The sequence below is a fragment of the Leucopleurus acutus genome (assembly GCF_964270905.1).
Source record: "Leucopleurus acutus genome assembly, chromosome: 5".
Classification (NCBI taxonomy): Eukaryota; Metazoa; Chordata; class Mammalia; order Artiodactyla; family Delphinidae; genus Leucopleurus; species Leucopleurus acutus.
Genome location: NC_139147.1, coordinates 1,211,504 through 1,238,457, shown reverse-complemented (window position 1 = coordinate 1,238,457; position 26,954 = coordinate 1,211,504). Strand labels below are relative to the sequence as shown.

Below are 26,954 nucleotides of genomic sequence, written 5' to 3'. Positions count from 1 at the left end.
GTTATTGTATTGTTCATCTCTGTTTGTTTGTTCTTTAATTCTTCTAGGTCTTTGTTAAACATTTCTTCCATCTTCTCGATCTTTGCCTCCATTCTTTTTCCGAGGTCCTGGATCATCTTCACTATCATTATTCTGAATTCTTTTTCTGGAAGGTTGCCTGTCTCCACTTCATTTAGTTGTTCTTCTGGGATTTTATCTTGTTCCTTCATCTGGTACATAGCCCTCTGCCTTTTCATCTCATCTATCTTCCTGTGAACGTGGTTTTAGTTCCACAGGCTGCAGGGTTGTAGTTCTTCTTGCTTCTGCTGTCTGCCCTCTGGTGGATGAGGCTATCTAAGAGGCTTGTGCAAGGTTCCTGATGGGAGGGACTGGTGGTGGATAGAGCTGGGTGTAGCTCTGGTGGGCAGAGCTCAGTAAAACTTTAATCCGCTTGTCTGCTGATGGGTGGGACTGGGTTCCCTCCCTGTTGGTTGTTTGGCCTGAGGTGACCCAACACCGGAGCCTACCCGGGTTCTTTGGTGGGGCTAATGGACTCTGGGAGGGCTCACGCCAAGGAGTACTTCCCAGAACTTCTGCTGCCAGTGTCCTTGTCCTCATGGTGAGACACAGCCACCCCTCGCCTCTGCAGGAGACCCTCCAACACTAGCAGGTAGGTCTGGTTCAGTCTCCCATGGGGTCACTGCTCCTTCCCCCGGGTCCTGATGCGCACACTACTTTGTGTGTGCCCTCCAAGAGTGGAGTCTCTGTTTCCCCCAGTCCTGTTGAAGTCCTGCAGTCAAATCCCACTAGCCTTCAACGTCTGATTCTCTGGGAATTCTTCCTCTCATTGCCGGACCCCCAGCTTGGGAAGCCTGACATGGGGCTCAGGACCTTCCCTCCAGTGGGTGGACTTCTGTGGTGTAAGTGTTCTCCAGTCTGTGAGTCACCCACCCAGTGGTTATGGGATTTGATTTTGCTGTGATTGCGCCCCTCTGACCATCTCATTGTGGCTTCTCCTTGGTCTTTGGAGGTGGGGTCTCCTTTTTGGTGAGTTCCAGTGTCTTCCTGTGGGTGACTGTTCAGCAGTTGTGATTCTGGCGCTCTCGCAAGAGGGAGGGAGTGCGCGTCCTTCGACTCCACCATCTTGAGCCAATCTGCTCTGGAAGTCAGTCTTTAAATAACATCTTTGAATTTTCCAGTCCCTTACCTTCCTTGCTTGGTTGGAAAGGACCAAGTGACTGTTCTGGGTTTCTCTGAGCACTGGTGACGGTGTTGCAAGAGTTCATTGGCTGTGTCATCTGTCATCGCCTCACTGAACGAGGACCTGGCTTAATCACAGAGATGACAGGCAGGCGGGGAGGGACGTGAATATTTGTCTCGGGCCGGGCCTTGCTGCTTGGTTGAGCTGCCGCCTGCCTTCGAGGTCAGGGGAGCAATTTTAGAGCATCAGCCGCTGTCTCCTGCCCACGCGCCTGCCTCCCTGACCTTCTCTGCAGATGAGGAGACGAACCCCTGAAAGTTCAAACGTCCGGGTTCGACACTTCCCCTTTGTTTATAAAAGGTTAACGATGAGTTATGAGTGGGTTTGTCAGATGTCAGCTGGAACAGGCCTGAGGGTCCAGAGGAGAGCTGGGAGGGGTTTCGCTGAGGCCCCTCCCCACCGTGTGGCAGCCCGCAAGTCCCGCCAGGAGAGGCGGCCGTCAGCCCTGGTCATCTCCCAGCTGCTCCTCCCACGTTCTGACCAGGCACCTCTGGCATCTGGGTCTCCCTCGCCCTCCACCTGCAAAGGTCTGTCTTGGGGCACCCAGCCTGGCCCGGCCCGTGCGGGGGGTCCTTCCTGCCCCCACCCACACACAGCCGTCCGAGCCCACTCCACAGCAGGAATCTTTGCTGATGGCCTAGGGGCTCTGAGACCTTGGGAGCGGGCTGGGACCTGCCCCTGCTTCTCCAACAAGCTAGGCGGGTGCCCCTCCAAACTCCAGGCCTAGCACTGCTGCCCTCCTCCAAGGCTCTCCCGCCAGGCCAGGCACCGGCTGGCCCTGTGCGCTGGACGCACTCCCTGACCATCACCTAAGGCCCTGGTCCGCCCTCGAGCAGAGGCCTCCCCAGCGCCCACTCTCCCGACTCCATCAGGACACCCAGCCCTGGGGCGGGGGGTTGGGGGGTACTCAGTGCCCACGGGGTGAATGAGGGGTCCGCCTGCGGCCCAGAGGGCACCTCGGGATCACGCGGGTGGTCTTACATCAGTGACCCCTCTGTGAAGTAGACAAGCAGGATGACAGCACCAGCACCACCCAGAGAATCAGTCCCCAGGTGAAGCTGGCAATGTTCTGTGAGCGCTTTCCTAACCTAGACTGCATCGCGATGGCGCTCCCAAACTGGACGGGTGAAGGGCCTCGTGCTGGAAGGCCAGGCCCCCAGGCTGCAGGCTGTCCGCGTCCACGCCACCACCCTCCGTCCTGGGAGGGCCCGGCCGAGACGCAGGGTCTGCGTGGGCCTTCTGACTCAAGGTCAGCCAGGTTTGCCTTCCCCATCCATGTTCCCGTCCCTGTCCAGGCTGTCCTGCGAGCGGAGAACCACCGCCCTGACCCCCTGACAGCTGGACTTACAACAAACCCACCCGACGAGAGCCTGCTGCCCACAGGAAGCAAAAGACATTTAAGAGTCATCGTTTCACAGAGGGATGATTTCCGTTCTCCTTCAGCTCACAGGGAGGGCTATCTGCTGAAATGGGGTCTCTGGAGGCCCCTGGGCTTTGAAAGCAGCAGACTGATCATCATAAGAAAACAACCTCCCACGACACACTCCTTGCCCAGGGATGGGGACAAAGGTGCCACCTCGCAGTGATTCCCCTCAGAGCCCGGAGCCTGGCCCGTGGTGCAGGGTAACCGGCCCCGCACAGCTGGGGTCCCCAGGGAGCCGCAATGGCAAGGCTCCCCCACTGTCTGCAGGACCTGATGCCCTGATCTAGCAGGACTGTCCAGCCCAGTGACGCAGGGACGCCCTCTGTGACCAGGCGGTTTATGTATAAGCCCCGGTGCAGCGCTGACCCTGTGACCTCAGAGTCGGGCACTAAATCAGGGTGCAGGGTGGGGGCGGCCCCAGATGTAGGGAGGTGGTCCCGCATCCGGGCCCCCCGGCCTGCAGAGGACGGCTGCTGTTCCTGGGGGCTGCCTCCGGAGCCCTCGGGGGACACTTACCACGCGTGCCCCCACTGAGGCGGACAGAGACCCCACCCCACACCCCCGGCTCACCTTCCTTCACCCTTGATGTGTTTCTGAAATTCCAACGATGGCACGACACGCTCCAGACAGGCTCTGACGATGGCCCTCCTGCGGCCTGCCCGGCGCCCCGTCAGACACGGCAGAGCCGAGAGCGCGGGGAGGCCTGGGGCCAGGGAGGCCCACGAGGCCGCGGCTCCTCCCGTGTCTCCCCGTCAGGACAGGGGTGTGACGCCCACCGATGCCCGGATGCCTCCTCCTCCTCCGGCCCTGCCCGCCGTCACGGTCCCCACCTGCGGCCCCTCCCCCTCAGCCCTTTCACGCGGCCAAGACCACAGGCCCCGGGCCACGTCCTTCCAGCAGCTGAGACGCCGCCTCCCGACCACCCGCCCCGCGTCCGGCGGCCCTGACAGCGTCACCCGGAGCCCAGCTTCCAGGTTGTCCCCCGCTTCTCTGCAGACCCCCAGCGGCCCCTACCCTCACTGCCCCTTGAGGCTCACCCTGCCCCCTCCGCGGCGTGGCCCGCACCCCCTCCCGGAGCTCCCTGCCTTCTCGCCGCGCGTCCTGCCCTCTAGGGTGGGGTTTCGCTGGCTGGTCTTTCCCAGCAGGATGCAGCCCCCAGGAAGGCTCTACTGCTGCCCCCTCGGCACCCAGACGACAGCAGTTCTCAAACCTGCAGAACCGCGGGCTCTTTCCAGACAAGCCTGGCGGCCAACGTGCAAGGAACGAAGAGTTGGCGGGGCAGGCGGTGGCAGGCCGGTGCCTCCACGATGCTCACACCCGCACACACAGACGACAACGCAGCTCTTCTTAAAAAGGAAGGTAACGGCCGAGTCCAGATGCTTGGACCAGCACTCGGCCAAAAGAACGCAGGGTGGGACAGAGCACCGTTTCTAGAAAACGTATTTTATTAATACTTGATGTACAAACAGACAAAGAATAAATATCTCGCGGTTTCACCCAGCACGGCGGTGACACCGCAGGACCCCGCCGTATGATCAGGGCCTCTCTAGAGCTCAGGAAGGAGACACGGGGCGGCTGCAGCCCAGACTCATGGGCTCTGCAGGGTCGCCAGTCACCCCAGGTGTCGTGGGAAGTTGGGCGCCTAGTTGGAGGGGACGGGGCGGGGCCTCAGCAGTGCCCTCACAGCAGCTCCCTCGTGGCGGCCGTGAAGTCCCCACACAGGGCTCTGCAGACGGGCCTCTGCCCTGCAGCAGCTGGTCCCCAAGGTGCCTTCCGAGGCTGCAGTGACCCCGCTCCTCTCAGCTGCACCCCTGCCCTCGCGCGGGGACCACAGGGGCTCCGAGGACGAGCATCTGGCCACCCCTCGTACTGCTGTGGCCGTCACAGACCAGACAGCCTGGACAGCTGGACGGACCCTGCAGACCACCGGCAGGGGCCCCCTGTCCCCGTGAGCACACAAAGCACCGGGACTCGCCAAGGAATGTTCCAGTGCTCTGACCCAGGCAGTGGGGGCAGACGGGGCCGATGCTCTGACCCAGGCAGTGCGGGACGGATGGGGCGAGGGCATCACAGGCCCCCAAAGGCCGCAGACCGGCCCTGTGATGTGGTGGTTCGCCCGCCGTCCAGCTGGCACGGGGTCCCACGTGGGGAGAAGGGCAGGACCAAGGGCCCCGCTCTGTGGCACAGGAAGCGTCAACACTGTGTCCGCCGCCCGGGACAGGAGCAGCCCAGGCGCCAGGCCTGCCCGACGCTGTGGGAGACCCTCCAGGCCAAGGTCAACAAGGACAAGCCGGCACCTCCGAGGTAGCACGGGGGCCTCGCTGGCCGCGGACACACGGTTCCGGATCTGGAGCCAACAGCCCGCATCCCGGGGAAGCGGTGGCGCTGGGTCACGGCAGACAGGTGGGCCTGGGGAAGGCAGGACAGACGCAGCGTGGCTCCGCAGGGCTCCCGGGCCTGAGACCGGAGAGGGGACAGCCTGCTGCCCAGCCGGGGGGGACGCCTGTCCCGAGGGCGGCTGCGAGCCCGCGTGCGGGGCGCCCGTGGGCCGGCTCAGTACGCAATTCTCCAGTGCGTGGGCTGTTCGCACGCCTTCTCCTCGTCCCCACAGAACCGGTTATATGTCGTCTTGGGGTCCAACCCCAGGATCTCTCTCTCCTCGTGAATTCGAAAAGAGAACGTGGAGACCGAGGTGCCGATAAAAAACCTGCTGAGACACGTGAGGTCACCGGGGCTGCGGAGCAAACCCGCCAGCCACGCCCACCCGCGACCCCAGGCGCCCGCCCGGCCCCCCAGCCCAGTCTCCTCGGCCGGGGCTCCCCGTGGCCCACCGCCACCAAGCGGCCTGGGCTGCAGGAGCCCAGGGGCCAGGCTGCGGCCGCCGCAGGGGCTCGGGTGACAGGTCCCGCACCGGGGGCAGGCTCGGGCCGAGCTTAACCTGCCGCGCAGGCCTTCCTGCTGAGGGCGGAGCCGCAGCCGGAGGAGGAGGAAACTCCCCTCCAGGGATGGCATCTCGGAACACACGTGCCGGAGGTCTGCTTCCCTGAGCCCAAGGCGGGCGGGGAAGAGCGAAGCCCCGAACCCCGTACCCCCGCCCCCCGCCAGCAGAGCCTCGGGGCCGAGGGGCAGGGCCCAGAGCACAGGGCGGGGCCGGGGCTGCTCCCTGCAGCCCTGGCGGGGCTGAGTCCACCCTGCTCAGCCTGGAGGAGGTGTCCCCTGGAACGGGACAGGGCACACCTCTACCTGGCAAACCACACACGCCCCTGCACCCAGCACGTCTGGGGATTCTGGAAGGAGAGGGAAAATCACCTACTCTGCTCTGATTGTCCACTTTCCTCCAAGTGCCCGACACACCCCAGCCTTGCTCTCCCAGCGCCAGCGGGCAGATGAACCCGAGGAGCTCCGAGGCCCGGGCCCAGGTCCCTGTGGACAGCTCGCCTCCCATGACAAGGACGGGACACTGGGCAGGGTGCCCCGTGGGTGCCCGAGATGTACCTGGGGACCAGGACTCAGGGGCGGGCGGAGCGGGGACGGCCCTGCCCCGAGACAAGATGCGGCAGAGGAGAGGCCCCGGGTGAGGCAAGGAGGGCCGAGCCGGTGGTCTGCACGTGAGGACTCAGCCTCGGACATGCGCTAGGCTGCTCACCGGGCGTGTGCGCAGACCCACTGGTCCACGATGGCAACACCCCCGTCCTTGTAGAGCTCCAGCTCCTCCCACGTGGGTTCGAACCGCACCATCTCGGGCAGCAGCCTCCGGAGCCCATCCAGCTCTGCAGGTGCATCACGGGAGGTGACGGGGCCGCAGGAGACATGCGTGTGCATGCGCTCACACGGCAGGACCGTGGGGGGAGGGGCGAGGAGGACAGGAGCGCGACCCCCTCCCATTAGCTGCGGGAGGGACAGGCGGATGGAGCCATGTACCCTTCCTGGCGGCGTCCGTGGCCACGAACACCCTGTCCAGCTGGTGGGTCTTCATGAGGCTGCGGATCCTCCTCGCGGCCCCCTCCAGGCTGGGCACGTCCTCCCTGTGCCCCCAGGTGAAGTCCTTCCTCCTCAGGTGGACGCCCAGGTATGGGCCCCCCAGCGAAGAGCCCAGCTGGACCTGGTGGAGGAGGACCAGACAGGCTGGTGCCGATCGGGCGGGACGCGGGGGGCCTGATCGGTCCATCTAGGGACCGATGACTGGCCAACGTCCCTACATCTGCACCGGGACGGGGGCTCCCTGCTGACGAGCGGCACCTCTGGCACCTGGGGCAGTGCGGCCCGGCAGCCCTGTGACAGACAGGGTGTTCCCGTTCTGCCCTTTCCTGAAGGAGGGGATTAGTTGAGAGGCATCTAGAGACAAAATGCATGCCCCCCGCCAAGGATTACAGAGGTGGGGTCCACCTTCATCTTGGTCCAGTCCTCCTCGAAGGGGATCCTGTCGGCCGCGTCCGTGGAATTGAGGTACCTGCTCCGGAACTCGTCCCCCACGGCCCGCAGGTGCTTGGCGAACACCATGCTGCGCCGGGTCTGCAGGTGCAACAGACCATCAGCCCCTGCCCCGGGGTCCCCGCCCGTCACCCCTCCCTGCTGCCCCGGGGTCCCCGCCCGTCACCCCTCCCCCCCACCCCGGGGTCCCTGTCCGTCACCCCTCCCCCCCCTGCCCCGGGGTCCCCGCCCGTCACCCCTCGCCCCCCACCCCAGGGTCCCCGTCCGTCACCCCTCCCCCCCACCCGGGGTCCCTGTCCGTCACCCCTCCCCCCCACCCAGAGTCCCCACCTGTCACCCCTCCCCCCTGCACCGGGATCCCCGCCCATCACCCCTCCCCCCCGCACGTGCCGAGGGGGGTCACCACCCTTCAGGGCTGGTGGGGACCACAGTGCTGTCATGAGGCACAGAACCACCGTGTCCACGTTTTGACACTTCTGTGCTCCTGCAACAACCCGCCCAGGAGGCACCCAGGTCGCGAGTCCAGGGAGCAGGGTCCCACCTGGGGGCCTCTGCCTGCCCAGCCCGCCCACAGGAGGCATCCATGACCCCCAGACAGGGCAGACCCTGAGAGCTGGGGGTCAGGGGCTGCAGAGGGGGCATGACACCCATTTCCCCAGGTGGAGGAAGGACCAGACAGGCTGAGGCTGGTGACGACTGGGCGGGACTTGGGGGGCCTGACTGGGTCCATCTGGGGACTGATTACTGACCAACGCCCTGCAGGGACAGGACAGGACGCGGTCCAGGGACGGACCTCGCCACATGCGGGGCTGCCCTTCATTGTGAATTAGGTGCAGAGATTACAGAACACCAACTGCATTTTCCTGACAGCAAATACCATGTTTTTCTTTCTCAAATATTAGCTGCTATAAATAATAAACCTGCACCTCAATCAACAGACCTGGGAGACCCTGCGGAAGAAAATACCACGCCCACCATGTGGAAACGGGGTGGGGGCATGGCCACGGGGCTCCGTCCACACCGTCGCAGAGCCAAGGTGCAGAGATCCAGGGAAACCGGCTCCCACACAGGGGCCTCGGGAGAAGCGACACATCCACCGGGAGCCCCAGGTGAGACGGGGCGCAGATCCCCACGGGGAGGGGGAGAAACCAGGCTGCAAAGTATCTGCCTTGAGGGAGCTCAGTGCTCATTTTTAACTTAAGAAAGCTGTAATCTGCCTAAACGCTTCTGCCTCACTCCAACAACGCACGAATGGCCCCTCTAAGACCAGTTTCTGCACAGGTCCCAGGACCCGGGGGAGCATGCCCCGTGTCCCCTGCAGCCCACCCACCCTGATGCCCCTGGGGGCTCCTTCGCCCGGCAGAGCCCCCGACAGGCCAGGCCGCCTTCACCTGGGCCCCCGCCTTGCAGCCAAAGGCTCTTCTCAGGGAGCATCTGGCGCTCTTGCCAAACTGTTGCACCGGGCCCCCGGCGGCAGAACCGCGCCTCTCTTTTCCAAACCAGACGCCTGAAGATTAAGCCGCCCCACCCCCAGGGGGACGGGAGAAGCCTCTCGCCCACCTGCCTCCCTGTCACTGTCTGTGCACCCAGAGCCAGCGCTCCCCTCCGGGCAGAGCCCGACTCCGCTATTAAGGACTCAGGGCACAGAACGCCCCACCTTTCAACACTGGGGACACACGGCCAGAGCTCTAATTCCAGGTTCTGAACGCGTCAGCAGGAAAGGACAGCCGATGCGGTGCAGGAGGGGCCCGGGACGCCCCAGCCCACTCCCTGGAGCACTCCTTGGGCAGGGGGCAACGCTCACCGGCGGACCCCACCCCATGTCTGCTAAGCGCCTCATCAGGCTAGCCAGCAAGGTGGAAAACAAGAGCCGCTGAGGGTCTTGGGCTTTCCAAGACTAAACACATGTACAGAGATGCTTGCCATGCGACACTCACGTCCCAGTACTCCTTCCCTCCATAGTGGTCGTGAAGGAGGTTTTCGGCTCGGTCTAACATCACGGACCTAGTTTTAAACAACAAGAAAAGAAGGTCTTTATGTTCACATGCTCCAGAGAGCACTGTCATGTGGGAGGCCCTGGGCCAGGGAACAATCAGGGACGAACTCCGAGAGGGTGAAACCTTGCTGGGTCGCCTGGGTGCGTCTGGGCAAATCTCTGCTGAGCCTCTCACAGGCAGCTGCCTGCAGAAGCTGTCGATTCCTAAGTGGCTCTAAACATCGACGGACGCTCTCCTGTCGCAGCCGCCGAACTGGCTGAGCTACCAAGCTCGACTGACTCTCAACGCAAAAAACCCCACAAGTAAACAAAACGTGAAATTAGCAAACAGAACCCAGCAATACATTAAAAGGATGACACACGTGACAAATGGAGTTCACACCAGGAATGCAAAAACGGTTCAGTATTAGAACATCTACGGCTTAACTCATCGTGTTAATTGGATAAAGGGCAAAGCCATATAACGATGGCTACCCCAAAGGAACAAAACTCAGTATTTCCTCTTATTTTTAAAAATCACCTTAATGAAACAGACTCCTCCTCATGTTTGTATTTCTCAAGCCAAAGCCAGCCCCTTCTTAAAGGAAGGCTCAACTCCCTCCTCACAAAGTGAGGGGCAGGAAAGGTGGTCTGCCTGAGCTAATCAAGCAACCTAAGAATCAGCACACGTGGAAAGGACCCTCCAGAAACAGGCCACGTCTGGGAGGCGGCGGCCTGCGTCTGCCCTGGGGTCTAAGAGCAGCGTGTTCCTCGGCGGTACACCTGACAGCGTCTTCTGCTGAATCTGCTACGAGGCCGCCTGCCCTTTACTCACTAATCTTTACTTAGCAGCTGTCTGTATCTGACCCAGCCCTGTACTGACTGACGTGACTGACAGGCTACAAGCACCTCCCTCTCTGGTTTGTCTTCCCATTCTGTTAACGCTTTCTATCGATGGACAAGACTTATTAATTGTAACGTTAACTGAAAGTATCAACCTTCTCTCTCTGGTTAGTGCTGTTCACATCTTGAGTCTTCTGCATGGTGGGTTTCCCCCCACCCCCGTCCAGCCTCGTGGGTCTCAGCGCCGCCATCTCCCCGCTGTCAAGCCCCCTGCGTCTCTCTTAAACAGTGGGGCCTCCGGGTACAAGTCTGTCCTGGGCTCAGCTCCCCTTACCCACAAATGGGACTCAGAAGAAACAGTCCCACAGCCCAAAGCTTCGGCCAGATCTGCTTTTGAAATGCGAACAGCTGTGAGATGAGCAACACGGGGCCCCACAGGCAGTACCCTCAGCAGCCTCATCTCTTATGAGGAGCTCGGACCCCCCGAGCAGAGAAGGCGGCTGCTGCCTCCGTGGACCTGCCTGCGTTTTGTTGACACAGGCCCGGGGGGAGCAGGCCTGGCGTTCTGGCACACTGGGGCCGTGCTGGGACAGTCTGCACCCTCCCGGGCCCCGGAGAGCACAGGAGGCCTGCCCTGTGCGTGCGCAGGCTCAGGGACACTGAAGGTGGCTAACAGGAGGGGCCCTCGCAGGGTCCCCAAGTCCCCAGCAACTCACACCTGCAGGGAACTCCTAGGACACCTGCCTAGAAACCAAGCACGAGCCCCTCCTGAGGAGCTCGCCTGGCGCACCAGACCCTGCCACTCGCCCGGAACCCCAGCCCTCCCTGCTGACCCTCTGGTGGCAGGGCGGGCGGGCGGGGCCTGTGCGGCTGGTTTTCTGCTTCCAGGCGGAACCGGCCATGCAGACACACTCCCAACACGCGAGGCCAGGAGCAGCCACCCGGGCGGTGTGTCCAGGAGAGGCCTGAGCTGGTCCTCTGACCACTCACAGCTCGGGCTTCGAGGAGGCCGGCGAGAGAGCTTGATTTCAGGGGTGGCCCCGAGGGGAGGCACTCCTCGCCCATGCGGAACCTCCAAGGCCAGCTCCAGGCTGCCGCCCCAGCCCCGGTCACTCAGTGGTCACTTCAAAACCCTCCCGGCCCCGCTGGTCCCGCTCTTGTCCCGGCCCTCCCCCTGCTGCAGCCTCACGACCCCACGGCCCTCATCCCCGCCCCCTGCCCCTATGCCCATCCTCACGCCCTGCTGTGTCCAGCAGGCCCTGGCTCGCCCCACCACCTCGACAGGACCCCAGGGCAGGATCCGGGTGTAAATCCGACTCCACCGCCCACCAGGGGTGGGACCAGAGACCCCCGTCGTGAGGCTCAGAAGCACAGCCGCTCCAAGCAGCACCGGGAGGAGAACAGCCACGGCCGCCCCGCCTGGGGGCTCCCCTGGAGCCCAACTGCCGGCCCCCCGGGTCGAGAGGCAGCAGTGGGGGGCGGCTGAGGTCTGACCCTCCAACGACGCCCGCGGGCCAGCCGGCAGGACGGAGCACAGGCACACACGGACACGCTCACACACGTGCCCTCGCACCAGCCATCACCCAGAGACCACACACTCACCGTGCGGACGTGTTTCTCAGGAGCACAGGGGCGATGATGGAAGCCGACCCCTGAACAGACAGACAGGACACGTTTAAACCCCGCGTCTCTTCATAACCCCAAAACCATCCTCTGGAAAACAAGACCCACGGCACCCGGTTAGTGCGGCTCTTTCTCCGCGGGCAGTAAGTGAAGTCGGGACGCACGGCCTGATCGGGATAAACTCAGCTAGTTCTCTTAGTTCACCAGTAAGTTTTCACAAGTTATTGGTCGTGATCACAGGTAGTGACCTTGTGGAAATCTTTAAAGAAACCACAAATTTCATCTGATCTGATGAGACCACGGAAGCTGTCTTCAGGAACCTGGACGGTACGATGACAGGAAAGCAGGGACGGCCTGGAAGCAGCCCGGTGGAACGAACGCTTACGGGCCAGGGCCAGTTTTGACAGTAACTGCCCTTAAAGCAGCTGTGCTCTCAGGAGCTCCGGAGCTGCTCCAGGTCTAGAACCGGATTACTCTAGTCCCCCGTGTGGGGGGTGCTTTGGGCGGGGCTGGGGAGGACACAGCAGCACTTCTACAGGCAGCTCTTCTGACGGCAGCTCAGTCTGGGGTGACAACACCGCCACGACCACGTTCAAGCGCGTTAAACAACACGGGAAAAGGTAAGTGTGTCTCAGCCAGGTATTTCTAAACCAGCCTGAGTCCCCGAACGCGGTGGTACCTGTAATACTCGTGCTTGTCCTGCGAGTAAAGGGGCGGCTCGATGCAGGGCCGGCTGTCGATCTTCTCCTCCCAGGCCCCCTCCTTCCAGCCCTCTGCATAACCTTGCAGGACATAGACCTGGTCGATGAAGGGCCCGCCGGACTCTGCAGGAGACAAGGACCGACTGTAACGGTGACCACAGCACACACTGCGGCGATACAGAGAAGTACCACTGTATTTAACCCCAAACAGGACTGGAAGAAGCTCATAAAAGCAGAGATGATGGAACAAGTGACCTCGGGACACGGGGGTCCCTCAGGGGACGGGAGGGCTGCCCGGGGGGTGTGTCTAGGAGCCAGCATCTCCTCTGGGCCGCTCAGCGCCCCAACCTCTTACAGCATCCGGCCTTGCCTGGGCCCCCTTCTCTTTCCAGCCACACCCACACATCGCCGTGGGCGGGGCCAGTCCCCACGACGGCCGCAGGCTGCCCTCGCTCTGCCCCTCTCCTCTCCTGCAGCTGCCCCCCCATGATGCCTGGAGCCCATGGGGGTATGTTCCTTCCCCAGGACCCCTGAATAGCTGACCCGCCTGGACCGTCCCCTCCGGGGCTCGTTCTTGATCTGTGAGTCCACTCAAACTGCATCTCCCCAAAAAGGATGCCTTCCCAGTCCACGGCCACCGCCCAACACTCCGCACCCCTTCCTGCTTTCTCGTCCTGAGGCTCTGGTCGCTGCCGCGAGCGCTGCGTATCCCCGCCACTTACTTATGCGCTGCCCCCGCCCCCAACAGGACGCCCCGGAGAGCCGCGGCCTGTGTCCGTCTCACCCACTGCTCCTCCCACACCTGGCGCCTCCCAGCCACGACTCGGCGACACGTGAAGATGTGCTCACAGGTGCAACGACAGAGCGCACTGACGAGAGAGCCACGGCGAGTGAGCCAGCGTCTCGCCCACACTCTCTCTGGCTTGAGCACGAGGCCCGGGCTCTGGGCCTCCTACGGCGGGGCGGGCGGATGCAACACCGGGCCTGAGACACCGGCATGGAGGCCTTCCGGGTGTGCCGCCCCATGCCTGTCCCCTCTGCAGTGGTAAACCTGGGCTGGTCAAGGCGGGTCTGTCACCTCCACACTGTCACCCGGGGGCTCGGTCCCCAACCCCACTGCCCGGCCCGAGGGACATGGCCTGCAGAGCAGCAGGGATGACAGCCGCCTGCAGTCACTAAGCACCCCTCGTGGCCGAGGCGCCACCGCGCTGGCAGGTCAGGGGCTGGTCCCCTGGGCGCCAGGGCCCGTGCAGACAAGGCCGAACCTGCTTCCCGGGCTGAGTCGGGTCAGGAAGGTTGCTCCCCAGCCGCAGGGTTTGCCTCCCCAGCAGGAGTGCGGACGGCAGCAGGTCGTCCGGTGGCCCTGCAGCCACAGCGGAGCCCCACGCGGAGAACGTCCCCGTGGGACAGGGTCTGCGGTGTGGTGAGAACAGAACCTGACAAGGAGGACGTGTGGGCCTGGCCTCGGGGGCAGCAGCGCCGCTCAGGCTGCCAGGCCCTCACACAGCAGAAGCGCGAAGACCACCACTCGGGAACTGTGACTCGCTCTCCCGGGCTGCTCCAGGGATCTGGGCAGAGGTGTCCCTGACTGTTTGTCTTCTGAATAAAGCAACAGTGTGCTCTAAGTACCTTCATTCTAAGAAGTCTTCAACCCTTTCCTCTTAAAAACATTAAAATGAGAAGGCTGTCCAGAACCACATGAGACAGGATGTGTGGTCACACGTCTCCTCCAGCACCCAGCCAGCGCCATGCACGCAGCGTGTTTTCCTTCAGGTAAGACCAGCCTGGCCTGCACAGGGAGAGGCCTGTGGTCCTGCCCCCCCAACCACAGCTCCAGCTCACCAGGCGGCCGGGGTTTTCGGAGGCAAGGGGACACATGGCTCCCATGCTTCAGATCTATTTCCCTAGAAAAACTATGGAAAGGTCAAAATCGCCGGTAGTGGGGGAAACGGAAGCAGGGCCCCTAGGCAGAGCAAAGGCCCAAGAGGAGACGGCCCCGCTGGCCGAGGGCTCGGCCGGGCCTGACGTTCACGCCCAGACCAATGCCTGCGCGGCCCCAGTTACAGGACCGCCGCCCGCCTCACCTGCAATGAACTGTTCGTACTCCATGACGGGGATGTTCCTACTGAGACTTGGAAGATCGAAAAAGTCGGACCAGGGAATGCGGACCTGGCGGACGTCGGGGCTCGTCCAGTGGTAGAGGCGGCCCCAGGGGGGCAGTACCAGCACCCACTCCTCAGTCTTCAGCAGAGTCTTCAGGAGGGAGGCGATCCGGATGTACACGTCCCTGCGGAGGTTGAAGCCCTCCGGGGGGTTGACGTCGTACAACAGATACCTGGCAGGGAGGGCAGGAGAGTGCTTCTTCAGGGCCGGGGCTCCGCACAGAAAACCCAACACCCCACGTCCACGGCCTAGCGCGGTCAGTAGCTTCTGGTCCGTAGTGTGGAGGCAGCAGCCCACCCGTTTCCAGGGGACCAGTCACTTAAAGAGCCCGCAAGTAGGAGCAGAAGACATCTCAGCATCCGTTTAACCACCAGCAATAATTCACAGCTAAGACCAGCGGAGTCTCGCAGGCAGAATCTGAGCGCTCACCCTCCAGGGCTTCTCAAACCTCTTAACGGTGACCGAGGACCCCAAAGGCTACTGTTTATGTGGGTTAAATCTACCGATGACTCCTGATTTAGAATTTAAAGCAAGAACTTTAGAAAAGTATTTATGAATTCCCTTAAAAATAACAAAAATAAACATATTACCTTTATCATTAGTATTTCCAAATTTCCAAATGAAAAATAAGTATATTTTTCAAGACAGAGATCATGAAGGACAAGAGCGGCACTGTTTTTAATTTCTGCAAATCTCTTTTTGGTCTGGTGATTGCTGGGTTCTCCCGTCTGCTTCTCATTCCCTGTGTTATGGTAGCACAGGCCAGGTGGTCTCTGGTAAATCTCCACAGTAAACTCTCGAGAGAGTGGGGGCAAAACGCCTTTCTACGAAAATGGCCTGGCACGTCAGGGGTCCCTGGACGCACTCTGAGAACGGCTGCCGTATGTAAAGCAAGACTTCTCTGCACAAGCCGCAGGCAGGAGACCTCAGCTTCCGCTATGTCCTCACCGCCCCCTTCTCTGCATCTCCGTTACTGCAGACGAGGCCATGCTGTGCTCCCCGGCTTGAGCCTCCAACCCCCCAAGCCTGCCAGGAAGAGGCCCATCTACCATCTTGACACCCCGCACCCAGCAGTCTGTTTTCGGTCAAGCCCTCAGTAACTGCTGAACGGCGCTGACGCTTGTCTCTTACCCCTGAGACTTATCTATGAAACAACCCACACCTGGATGGGCGGATATTCTCCTGCAGGTAAACGAAGCTGGGCTTTCTTAAGAACCGAACCATTCGAACATCTGATTCGGGGGCTCCTCGAACTCCAGGCAAGGCCCGCATCGTGTGACAGGCGCCCCCGGCCTGCGCGGACCTGCAGCCTGCCCTTCCGGGGGGCTCGCGGCCCCAGGCCGGGGGTCCCGAGAGGCGAGGGGACCGCGAGGCTCCACCGCTCCGCCTCCCGGCCCTCCGAGCCCCGCCTCCCGGTTCGCCGGGTCCCTGCCCACCGGCCCAGCCGAGAACATTTACCGTCTGCGGGACGCCGCCCCCGACAAGATGTCGGCTGCCGACTGGCCTGGCCAGAACTCCTCGCCCGAGGCCGAGGTCGGCGGCCAGGATACCGCCCCGAGGAGCAAGCAGAAGACGCCGAGCGCCGCCATGGCCCCGGGCGGTCACGTACTTCCGTTGGCCGTGCCCCGCCCCGGAAGTGCAGCCCGCCCTCGTGGAGAGCGTCGTCTGTACCAAGGCAACGCCACGGGGCCCACCTAGGGCAGGAGTCCTGCTTGATCCCGAGTCGGGGCGTTGCTGCGGCAGAACGGGCGGAGCCGCTGGGGGCTGAGGCGGGGCCCAGACGAGGGGCGGGGGCGGGACTGATGGGCTGGTGGACTGGGCCGGGATGTGGGCGGGGCCGACACGGGGGCGGGGCTGCACGGACTCTCCTGCGGGCCGCGCCGGGTACGGGCCGGGGCGGGGCTGGCGCCGAGGGCGGGGCCACGCGGCGTGGGGCGCAGACAGCTTCACCTGCGGGCCGCTCGGGCCTCCGCCTGGGCTCCGCTGCGTCCCCTCGCGGCGGGCGCGCACAGGGTCAGCGTGCGGGCTGCGGAAGGGCAAGCCAGAGGACTGACCCAGGCCCGCACGGCTGGCCAGGTGGGTTACTTGAGCCGCAGATCCGGCAGGCCCGCCCGACGGATGGATCCCAGCGACTCCAGCCAGTGCAGCCACCTTGCCTGTCAGGGCTTCACTCTCTGATGGGGGCACTGGGGGGCCGTATACAGGACGAAACCAGCTTCCACACCTGCTTGCTCGCCACAGACCAGACCAGACCAAGGCCCCTACAGCCCCCTGGCCCGGGAAAGATCACCACGGGGGCTCTGGGAAGTCCAGAAGCCTCCAGTGTGCAACCCCCCAGCACCCTGAGTTCCCCTCTCCAGGGACACAAACAAAACCCACATTCCATCTTTGGACAAGACTGAAGATACCCCCTTACAGACCTACATGTTCTCTCCAGGATGGGTGGCCTGTATGCAACCCCCCCGGGAAAGGGAGGGCCTTTCCCTCACCCCTGAGAGCACAGAGGCCTGCAAGGTGGGAGTCCCTGCCCGGCCCTCCTCGCCGGGTGCCCACAGCGCTGCAGCCACACAGGGCCACAAGTGGCCTAAGGCAGCCGGCCCCTCTCCTCCATCGCAGCCCAGGAGTGCACTGCCCACACTGCTGGGCATTTGGGCCGTGTCGGAAGAGCAACAGGTATTTTTGTGGGCAAATATTTGCTCTTTTGAAAAGATTTGAATGCAAAGGGATGAAGGATACACTTATTCTGTTGCTCTGGACCCAAACTGAAGCCAAAGCAGGTTTTAGAGAGAGAGTCACAAAACACCGGCAACCAAAGATCACGCTCCCCAGCAAGGGCCGCAAGACCAGGGCGGCCCCCGCCCCTCCCACTGGACGTTGGGAGCTGGAGCTCCAGCTGGGACGGAGCTGCCGGAAGACCTGTGACCTCCAGTGCAGGTCCTGGCCCTGCTGCAGAACCCTGGGGCCAGCATGGTGACTGCCCCGCTGTTTATTCGCAGAGGTCTAGGGGCCCTCTTTGGCCCTGCCACCATTGTTTCTTCTGGAAACACCCCCTGGTGAAAGAGTCCTAGGGACAGGAGAGCCCCGCGGGGCGCCTTGGGGCTCCCGGTGCCAGGCATCCGCTGCCCAGTTCGTTATCTGAGGGAGGGGCGCCTCCTCTCCATGGGCCCGCCTCCCTTCCCCTCCCCTCCCCTCCCCTCTCCTTCTCTCCCCTCCTCTCTCCTCCTGTATCTCCTGGTTGATCCCTGGATTATGGTCTTTACCAGGAATGACCCAGGAGACGTTTTATGAGTCTTTAAGGGAAAAAAAAAGATCTTTATACAAATAATTGAAAGTAGGTTCCTTCTTCCGCCTGCACCATACTCTTTCGAGTGGTTAAGGTTTGTTAACTGGGTGTCAAGTTTCCGAACCCCTCACCTCTGAGAAAGTGCTTCCTCTCACTCCATCCCCAGGTGCGTCCACCTTCCACCGGCAGCCTGAACACCCACAGCGTCTTGGCCACAAGAGGGCAAGAGAGTCCTTCCCCAAGGCCGTCGGAGGGCGTGGAGGCAGTTAGAGGAAGGGCCCCGCCCTGAGGCTCCTGGGAGCCTCCAGACACAGGAAGGAGCCGGTTTGGAGCTGGGCCCAGCAGGGGAGCCAGGTGAGTCCATCTGGCCCAAGTCTTCCCTGCTCAGAGAACCCAAGAGCTACTCCAGGCCCCATGGCCCAGTCAGTGGACCGCAAAGAGGAGGCCAGGATCCACACCTGAGGTGGGAGAAGGAAGGCCCTTGGCGTGGGGTCCAGGCAAGTGTGTCCTGTGAGTTCTGGGGCCACACCTGTTCAAGCCGGTGCTTCGACCCCTGCTGGGCCCCAGGGCCTCGTCTCCCCAGGTCTCAGAAGGGGCAGCCCTGGGCACCCTGGGTCCCGGCACTGGTGGGGAAGACACAAGAGCAACTCCGAGCTAGGAATCTCCAAAGGGGGTTGGAGAGATTCTTCTGGAAACCAGATTCCAGGGCGAGTCCCTGCCCAGAGCTGGGGACCCTACTCCGAGCAGACGGCTGTGGTGGGGGGAGGTCCCTTTTCAGAGAAGGGAGCAGATGGTGCTTTGGGGGGAGCCCAGTGCCCTGCACCACCCCCCAGCCCACCTGGAGGCAGCCCAGGGGTGGGGGCAGAAGGTGACAGGGGAAGGGCAGCCTCAGGGCTGCCTGGCCCTGCACGGGGTAGGGGCGCCGAGGGTCAGTGGGAACAAGGCAGGGCCGGGCGCCGGGAGCCGGATAGGCAGCCGGTGACGAGAACACGCCAAGGTTGCAATGCCGTGAACCTGGACGCGGGACACGGGCAGCCTCCTCCCGCGGAGGACACTGGGTGTTTGGGCCCCGCCCCTGAGAAGCCTGAGGCTTGGTGGAGGGTCCCGGGATCCCGAGGAGCAGCTCTCCTGGGGTCGCAGACACCCCAATACACACATTTCTCACCGATGCCTTCCAGGGCACAGAGTGAGTTACCAGATCCACGTGTTACGAGCTTCGGGACTGAGTGTGGAATCCTGCCCCCCTTGCTCATCACGATTCCTGGAAACAGTCCTGGCGTTTGTCCCTGGACGGGCACAGGGCAGCTGACTGCTGTCGGAGTCAGTTCTGGGCAGGCAGCTTCTGGGTTGGGCTCTGTGGCCATAGGCCACGTGCCAGAAGCATTTCTTAACAGGAGCACCTGGGGGTCGCCTGCCAGGACCTCCCTAGTGGGACAGCCGAGGTGCCCGCGTGACCCAGGCCACCAGGTGACCAAGTTGTGAGGCTGCCGGGGGTTTCCTGGGGGCGTGTGGATTTCTGTGGCCAGCACGTGGGCCCAGCATCCCTGGGTGGCCTGCCCACAGAGGGGCCTGCCCTCCAGGGTGGCGGCTCACAGCACGTGCAGGAAGGGTGCCCCGGGGCTTCCCGGGGGTCCACGGTGAGAGCGTGACGAGGCGCTGTCCCGCTGGCCGCCCTGCAGGGATGCTGCACCTGGGGGTGATGCTGCAGCCTCAGAAGCCCCCCGGCGGGGGGCTAGAAAGAACCAGGTGCTGTGGAATAGCTGGTGTTATTGGCCAGTTGATCAGGAAATATCTTTTCCTGAGATCAGCTCACATCTGCCCTGTTTGGCTCGTGCTCTCGGTCCGGCCTGGACTGCATATTCTTCCAGCTGAGCTCCCCACCTGGCCTTTCCGTGGGATGGAAGGGCCTCTCCTTCCTGGGGTGCAGTCGGGGGAAGCTAGACCCAGCGTGAAAGTCAGCCTGTCACGTCCCCCCAAAACAGAGGCTGCGCCACATCAGTTCATGGAAACAGAAATTGGTCACCCCCAGCACAGGTGACTCAGAAAGTTATTTAGTCACGTTCTGGGTCCCCAGCTCTGGCTCTGGATCCCTGTTCATGCCTCAGGAGTGGGTTTTCTGCTGGGGGGCAGGACCCCGAAAACATCTGTGTCTGCATGGGAGCCTCCCTTCTGGCCCAGCTGGGAGGTGGGCTGCAGCGGTGGGAAACCGTGTCTCCCCCAAGCAGAGGGCTACCAGATGGTGGGGGACAGGGGACTGTGAGAATTTGTCCTACAGCCTTTCTGGGATAAAAACACCGGCAAATGTCAAAAAGTGCGTAATTTGTTTTATCTAACAGCCTGCTTATTTACGTTGGGAGGGCGGGGTTCTCTCAGATGATTGTTTGTGTCAACGGAAGCACAGGCAGAGCCAGGAGGGCGGTCTGGGGCTCCTCCTTGGAATGAGGCAGAGCGGGGATCTTCGAGGAGGCCCTACCGCAGAGCATGGGGTGACAGCTCCACGTGACCCCTGCCCTGTGTGGCTTGGGCTCTGGGTCTGGCCTGGATTGCATATTCTTCCAGCTGAGTTCCAGAAACTCAGAGGGTGGACTTTGGGAGGCGGCTTTTAGACCAGCCCTTGAGAACTTGGACAGGGGGTGGAGGGGCCTTTGTCCCGAGACCCCCTGGCCTAATCATTGCAGCTGAGACACAATCCCCCCCAGACCCCCCAGGTGACCCCCACTATGGTCCCCATTCCTTCCCTCTGTTCCCTCCTCACCCCAGATGGAGTGGCTGTCACTGTCTGGTGTCGTGGTAACCTGCCATCGCATCCCCGTGTCCCCCCATCAATCTCCCTTCTCCATCAGGTCGTGTCCCCACCCCCGCTCAGCCTTGTCTCTATAGGTGCTGGAGGTCCAGGCTCACCTTAGGTTCCAAGCTTGGGCAAGAAGTGGAGAAGCTGCCAGGGGCTGTGAGGAAGGGCGCCTTCGGCATGGGCCCTGTGTGCTGCTGGGGTTTATCATTTTCTTTTTTCAGACGCACCGACAATTGTCACATCGTCATTCACTGAAAAAGGTATCCTTTCTTCACCGAGGTGAACCGCTACCTTCGTCATGAGCTAACTTCCCACAAACGTGGTTCAGTCTCTGGTCTTGCAGTGCTGACCAATGTGTCCATTTCTGCACAAGGACAGTGCGTGAATTACGATGGTTTTTACAGCAAGTTCCTTCTCATGTCGTTTTAAAAATATGTCTCAATGGACCTTGCACATTTTCTCTTCCACGTGAAGTTTAGAATTAGCTGTTTCAAACCAACCCTGTTGGCAGTTCTATTGGGATCACGCTGAGTGTGGGGGCACAATTTAGAAAACTGACATTGGTGTGACAGGGAGCCCTGCTCAGGAAGGGGTCTGTCTGGCCACTTGTTTAGAACTTCAGTAACGTTTCTAGTTTTCTTTTAAGTCAGAATCGCTCATTTCTTGGTTTATTCCTGGGTTTTGTTGCTATTACAAATGGGACCCTTTTTCTCATGAAAGGTTATAATTATATACTGCCGTTTTAATAAATGCTATTGTTTTTGTAAGTTGACCTTAAAATTGGCCACTTTTGATTCTGATGGTTTGCCAGTTGATTGTTTTGCATTTTCTAGACAAATAGTCGTATCATTATGCAAATAATTATATTTGTATCTCTGCCTTTCTAGTATTTGTACTTCACGTATATATTCTGGTATTTTTATATTCACTAGGATTCTAACATGAAATCCAGTATCTTTCTTTTGTTTCTGACTGTAACGTGAATGGCTCTAATGCACGGGTCTGTAAACGATGGCCAAAAGGCCACATCCAGCCCACGGTTGGTAGTTTCTCTTTCTAAATAAAGTTTTATTGGCACAGAGCCACGTGCACTCATGTGCATATTGTCTAATGCTTTGTGCTGTAACAGTGATGTCACATAGTTGGGACAGTGACCATGTGGCCCCCTAAACCTAAAATGTTTGCTATCTGACCCTTTATGGAAGTTTTCTGACCCCTGTTCTAATGTATTAAGCACAGTGTTTGTTAGAGGTCGAGGAATTTTCCTCCCATTCTTGGCTTCCTGAAGATCTTGCAGTTGTGTATGCTTGAAATTCAGTAAAGAATGTTAGCTGGTACCAAATGCTTTTGGGGGGACTGACTCTCTTTTGAGGTGATGGAGGATTTTCTTCTTTTTCATCTCTTACTGTAGCAAATTGAACTAACAGATTTTATAATGTCGACTCATCTTGCAATCCTGAGATAAGCTTTACTTGATCCTGTATTGGATTGTATTGGATTCTGTCGATGCTTTTATTTAGAGTAATTCCGTCCCTTTATAAATCTTGTGTCCCCATTGACATGTGTGTGTCTGTGTGTGTGTGATCCCCACCATTGTTTTTGCAGGGTTTTGACTAGCTACATAGAATAAACTGTGATGCTTTTGGCTTTTCTGTGCCTCGGAATAATGTTAACTCTTCATAACAATTCATCTGTATAGAGCTCTTACTCTGCAATGGGGCATTTGTATATATTTCACGTGAGTTAATAACCTTCGGGTCAACACTATGAATTAGGCACTATTTTCACGTCCATTTGACAGATGGGGAAACTGAGGCACAGAGCATTCCAGTGGCCATCCCAAGGTCACCTTGCTGGTAGGAGGTGGAGATGGTATTAGAACTAGGCAGCTGGTCTCCAGGGCTTACATTCCTAAATTCTGTCCCTCCTTTGCAGAGAGATTATACCTTAAAGGGCTTGGAAACACATAAAACTGCCTGTGCCTGGTGCCTTTTTAAGGATAAAATTGTGGCTACTTTTTTTTTCTGTGCGCCCCCACCATTGGAATGACCAGATCTCCTATTTCTGCTTGAGTCAATTTTGTGCTTTATATTTTCCAAGAAAATTATTCACTTAGTCTAGATTTTAAAATGTATCACTACAAACTGGAACATGATAGTTTCATAGTTTTTAAATCCCCCATTCTCTTTTCTCCTTTCTCCCTTCATTCTGGGGATAGTTTGTGGGTCCCAGGTGTGGCCCCCCGAGGTCTTCTGAGTGAGATTTGGTAACAGGGACAGTGGTTGATTGTGAACTGCAGCCAGTGGGCTCTGTGGGTGCTCTCACATTAATGCCTGTTCCGCCCAGCAGAACTTGAAAGGAAAATTGCTATAATTACCGAGTCGCTTTGGTTTTCAGCACTTATCCAAGTTACCTTTATTCCAGAGTTTAGCTTATACATCCAGCAGAGAATGTGTCTGATGGCACAGAGGAAAAAAATTGTCAACGTGAGGTTACTGAACATTTTAAAAAGATGACACAGATGTTCTTAATAATAACCTGTCTAAAATTACTTGAAAAGTTCCCTTCTCTGAGTTTTGTTAATTGAGGGAAATGTGCTGAGAATGGTGCTTTTAAGAAGGATATAAGAGGTTATGTCTACCAAAACCAGTTCAAAATCTGAGCAGCATCCGGGTAACTGAGTGATGTTAACACCCTGCAAAACCATGATACAAACAAGGTCTCCGAAGATGAAACAGATAGCAGTGTGAGCGCGCAGTTAGCTGTGGTCAGTGCCTGGGGTGAGGCAGGTCTGCTGACCACGTGGCCTGAGCTGTTTCCTTTGGGGAAGATAGCGTGCTTCTGGCAGGAGCTGCTGGAGCAGAGCCACAGCTGGAGAAAGCAGGCCAGGCTCTTATCACAGTCCTTGTCTGTGGGAACCTTCTGGACCAGAGAGTCACATCTGAGCCAATATCTCCAAAGGGGCTTAGAGCCAGAGCCCCAGACAGGACCGGGGACACGGGGTGCTGGGGCGACTTCACAATCAAATAGAATTTGTATCAAATATTAGAATACAGTAATTAAAGCCAACACGCGCTAAACGCTTGTCAAATGCCTGGCGGGGCTGGTGTTCAAGGCAATGGCTCTTTGAGCCTCCACGTACTGGTGAGGCCTCTTGGCTGCAGAGACAGACCTGAACTCCCAGGGACTCGAGGTTAAGGAAGAATGTCCTGCCTAATCAAACTAAAAAGCTTTTGCACAGCAAAGGAAACCCTCAACAAAACAAAAAGACAACCTAGAGAATGGGAGAAAATATTTGCAAACGATGTGACTGACAAGGGGTTAATTTCCAAAATATACAAACAACTCCTACAACTCAATATCAATTAGAAGATCTAAATAGACATTTCTCCAAAGAAGACATACAAATGGCCAACAGGAACATGGAAAGATGCTCAACATTGCTAATCGTTAGAGAAATGCAAACCGGAATCGCAATGAGGTACAACCTCACACATGTCAGAATGGCCATCATTAAAAAGTCTACAAATGATAAATGCTGGAGAAAAGGGAACCCTCCTACAGTGTTGGTGGGAGTGTTAACTTGGCAAGCCACTGTGGAAAAACAGTACGGAGCTTCCTTAAAAAACTAAAAATAGAGCTACCGTTTGGTCCAGCAATCCCACTCCTGGCTATATATCCAGACAAAAGTATAATTCAGAAATATATATGTACCCCTATGCTCATAGCAGCATTATTCACAGTAGCCAAGACATGGAAACAACCTAAATGTCCATCAACAGATGAACGGATAAAGAAGATGTGGTCCATATATACAATGGAACACTACCCAGCCATAAAAAAGAACGAAATAACGCCATTTGTAGCAACATGGATGGACCTAGAGGTTATCAATATCATACTAAGTGAAGTAAGTCAGAGAGAGACAAATACAAATGATGCAAATGAATCTATATACAAAACAGAAGGAGACTCACAGAAAATAGATTTGTGGCTACCAAAGCGTGGGGGGGACAAATTAGGGGCTTGGGGTTAACAGATACATACTACGATGTATAACAACAAGGATTTACTATGAAACGCAGGGAACAATATTCAATATCATATAATAACCTATAATGGAAAATAATCTGGAAAATTATATATATATTTTTATATACATAACTGAATCACTTGGCTGTACACCTGAAACTAACACAATATTGTAAATCAACTCTACTTCAATTTTAAAAAGAGAAGAATGTCCTGGGGTCTAGAGCAAACAGGCAGAGTGGGAGAGAGGAACGAAGTCTGGGGGCCCCTCTGACACCCCCAGTCCCCTGTGTGTGGGTCTCCCCGTCTCCCTCCCCTTGCCCCGTTCCCCTGTCTTCTCCCCCAACCCCGCCTCACTTTCTCTCTCTCTCTCCATCTCGCCATGTCTCTCTCCTCTCCCCGTGGGGGCACTCATGGCTCAGCCACATAAGCTGGCAGAACACACTTCTAGAAGGATGGGGTGAGCACTGAGTAGAGAGGCTCCATGGAACCCCCGGGAGCCAGACGTACAGGAGGCGGAGATGCCAGCATCCAGTGGCCTTTAGACGCCGCCTGGCTTTACAGATACAGAAAAGCGTAAAGCACCAGGGTCCTGAACATAGGAAGTTTCTGGAGACGGAGGTCTGGGCCTGGACTCCTGGGAGGTGTGGCTCCAGCATTTATACTCACACCGTCACCACCCCACTGAGCTTCCTGGGACCCCCAAGCCCCCCAGAATGATGAGGGTCTGGGTCTGGGAGAATTTCCCAGAGCTAGCTGGTCCATCTGGGCCCCTGGAGGCATTTGAGAATTATCCCGTCAGAGACCACAGGGGTGGAATTTCCATTGTCTAACCAGACGACTTACAGCAAACCACAACTTTCTGTTTTCCTCTCATGAACCTGGGAAAGCCTAGATCGTGAGAAGGTCAGGAAAGTTCCTTTGAAAGCTAGCAGGAGCTGTGCCTGCCGCTGAGTGGGGTCAGCGCCCTGGGACTCCTCTCTGCCCGGATTCACCTCCAGGCATCTAGCTTGCCCCTGTCCCCCCAGAACAGACCCCCCGAGGCCCCGTCCATCCATCCATCAGCCCCTCCTGCAGGGCCCCCCTTTCTGTCTGGTGCCTTACTTCCCCCCAGGGAGGCCCACCAGCAGGTTCCAGCGTGGGGCTGGGGCTGGGGCCGGGGCCGATGCCTGTGGTGGGTGAGAGGGCGCCCAGGTCCCCGTCTGCCCGAGGCCGGGGACGGGCTCCGTCTACCCTCCTCTGGGCCCGGCTGGCCCTGAGCAGCCTTTAGCTCAGCTGGGACCTGCTGCGGTGCTCGAGTCAGTGTCAGCCCGGAGCCCGGGGGCTGTGACCCCCTCAGCTGGGACACCTACGGGAGAAGCCACAGCCACGCAGTGCTGGCACCGTGAGCCCAGTGGGTGCCTGGCGCTTCCTGTCCTGCCTTGTGGACGTAACCAAGGCCCATCCAAGGCATTGGTGTCGCCAAGGGGAAGGGACGGATGTGTCTTGGGGGGTTGGGGGGAAGGGGAATGGAAGGCTCTGGCGGCGGGGGAGGGGTGGGAGTTTGGGGTTTCGACGTGAATTCTAATAATCCTGGCGGTGCCGCCTGCGCTTAGCAGTTAAGATATTTGCTCGGAGATGCTGATGTCTTAAAGTTCAGCCTCGCGAGACCTTCAAGATGGCGGAAGGGTGAGATGTGGAGATCGCCTTCCTACCCACAGGTACACCAGAAATACATCTACACGTGGAACAACTCCTACAGAACACCCACTGAACACGGGCAGAAGACCTCAGACCTCCCGAAAGGCAAGAAACTCCCCGCGTACCAGGGTAGGGCAAAAGAAAAAAGAATAAACAGAGACAAAGAATAGGGACGGGTCCTGCACCAGCGGGAGGGAGCTGTGAAGGAGGAAATGTTTGCACACACTAGGAAGCCCCTTCGCGGGCGGAGACTGCGGGTGGCGGAGGGGAGAAGCTTCAGAGCCGCGGAAGAGAGCGCAGCCACAGGGGTGCGGAGGGCAAAGCGGAGAGATTCCCACACAGAGGATCGGTGCCGACCGGCACTCACCAGGCGAGAGGCTTGTCTGCTCAGCTGCCGGGGCGGGCGGGGCTGGGAGTTGAGGCTCGGGCTTCGGTCGGAGCACAGGGAGAGGACTGGGGTTGGCGGCGTGAACACAGCCTGAAGGGGGCTAGTGCGCCACGGCTGGCAGGGAGGGAGTCCGGGGAAAAGTCTGGAGCTGCCGAAGACGCAAGAGACTTTTTCTTCCCTCTTTGTTTCCCGCTGCGCGAGGAGAGGGGATTCAGAGCGCTGCTTAAAGGAGCTCCAGAGACGGCGCGAGCCGCAGCTACCAGCGCGGACCCCAGAGACGGGCATGAGATGCTAAGGCTGCTGCTGCCGCCCCCAAGAAGCCTGTGTGCGAGCACAGGTCACTCTCCACACCTCCCTTCCGGTGAGCCTGTGCAGCCCGCC

General features: G+C 59.1%; 1 protein-coding gene across 1 annotated transcript; it reads right to left on the bottom strand.

Moving 5' to 3' along the window:
* Positions 1 to 5,159: 5,159 nt before the first annotated feature.
* Positions 5,160 to 15,988, bottom strand: POFUT2 (protein O-fucosyltransferase 2; the record flags this gene model as incomplete). Its single annotated transcript, XM_082838985.1, has 9 exons — positions 5,160 to 5,370; positions 6,310 to 6,433; positions 6,585 to 6,765; positions 7,050 to 7,175; positions 9,032 to 9,098; positions 11,515 to 11,625; positions 12,215 to 12,359; positions 14,321 to 14,571; positions 15,858 to 15,988. 9 exons carry the CDS (start codon positions 15,986 to 15,988, stop codon positions 5,217 to 5,219), a joined length of 1,290 nt encoding a protein of 429 aa, XP_082695111.1. The 3' UTR covers positions 5,160 to 5,216.
* Positions 15,989 to 26,954: the final 10,966 nt, after the last annotated feature.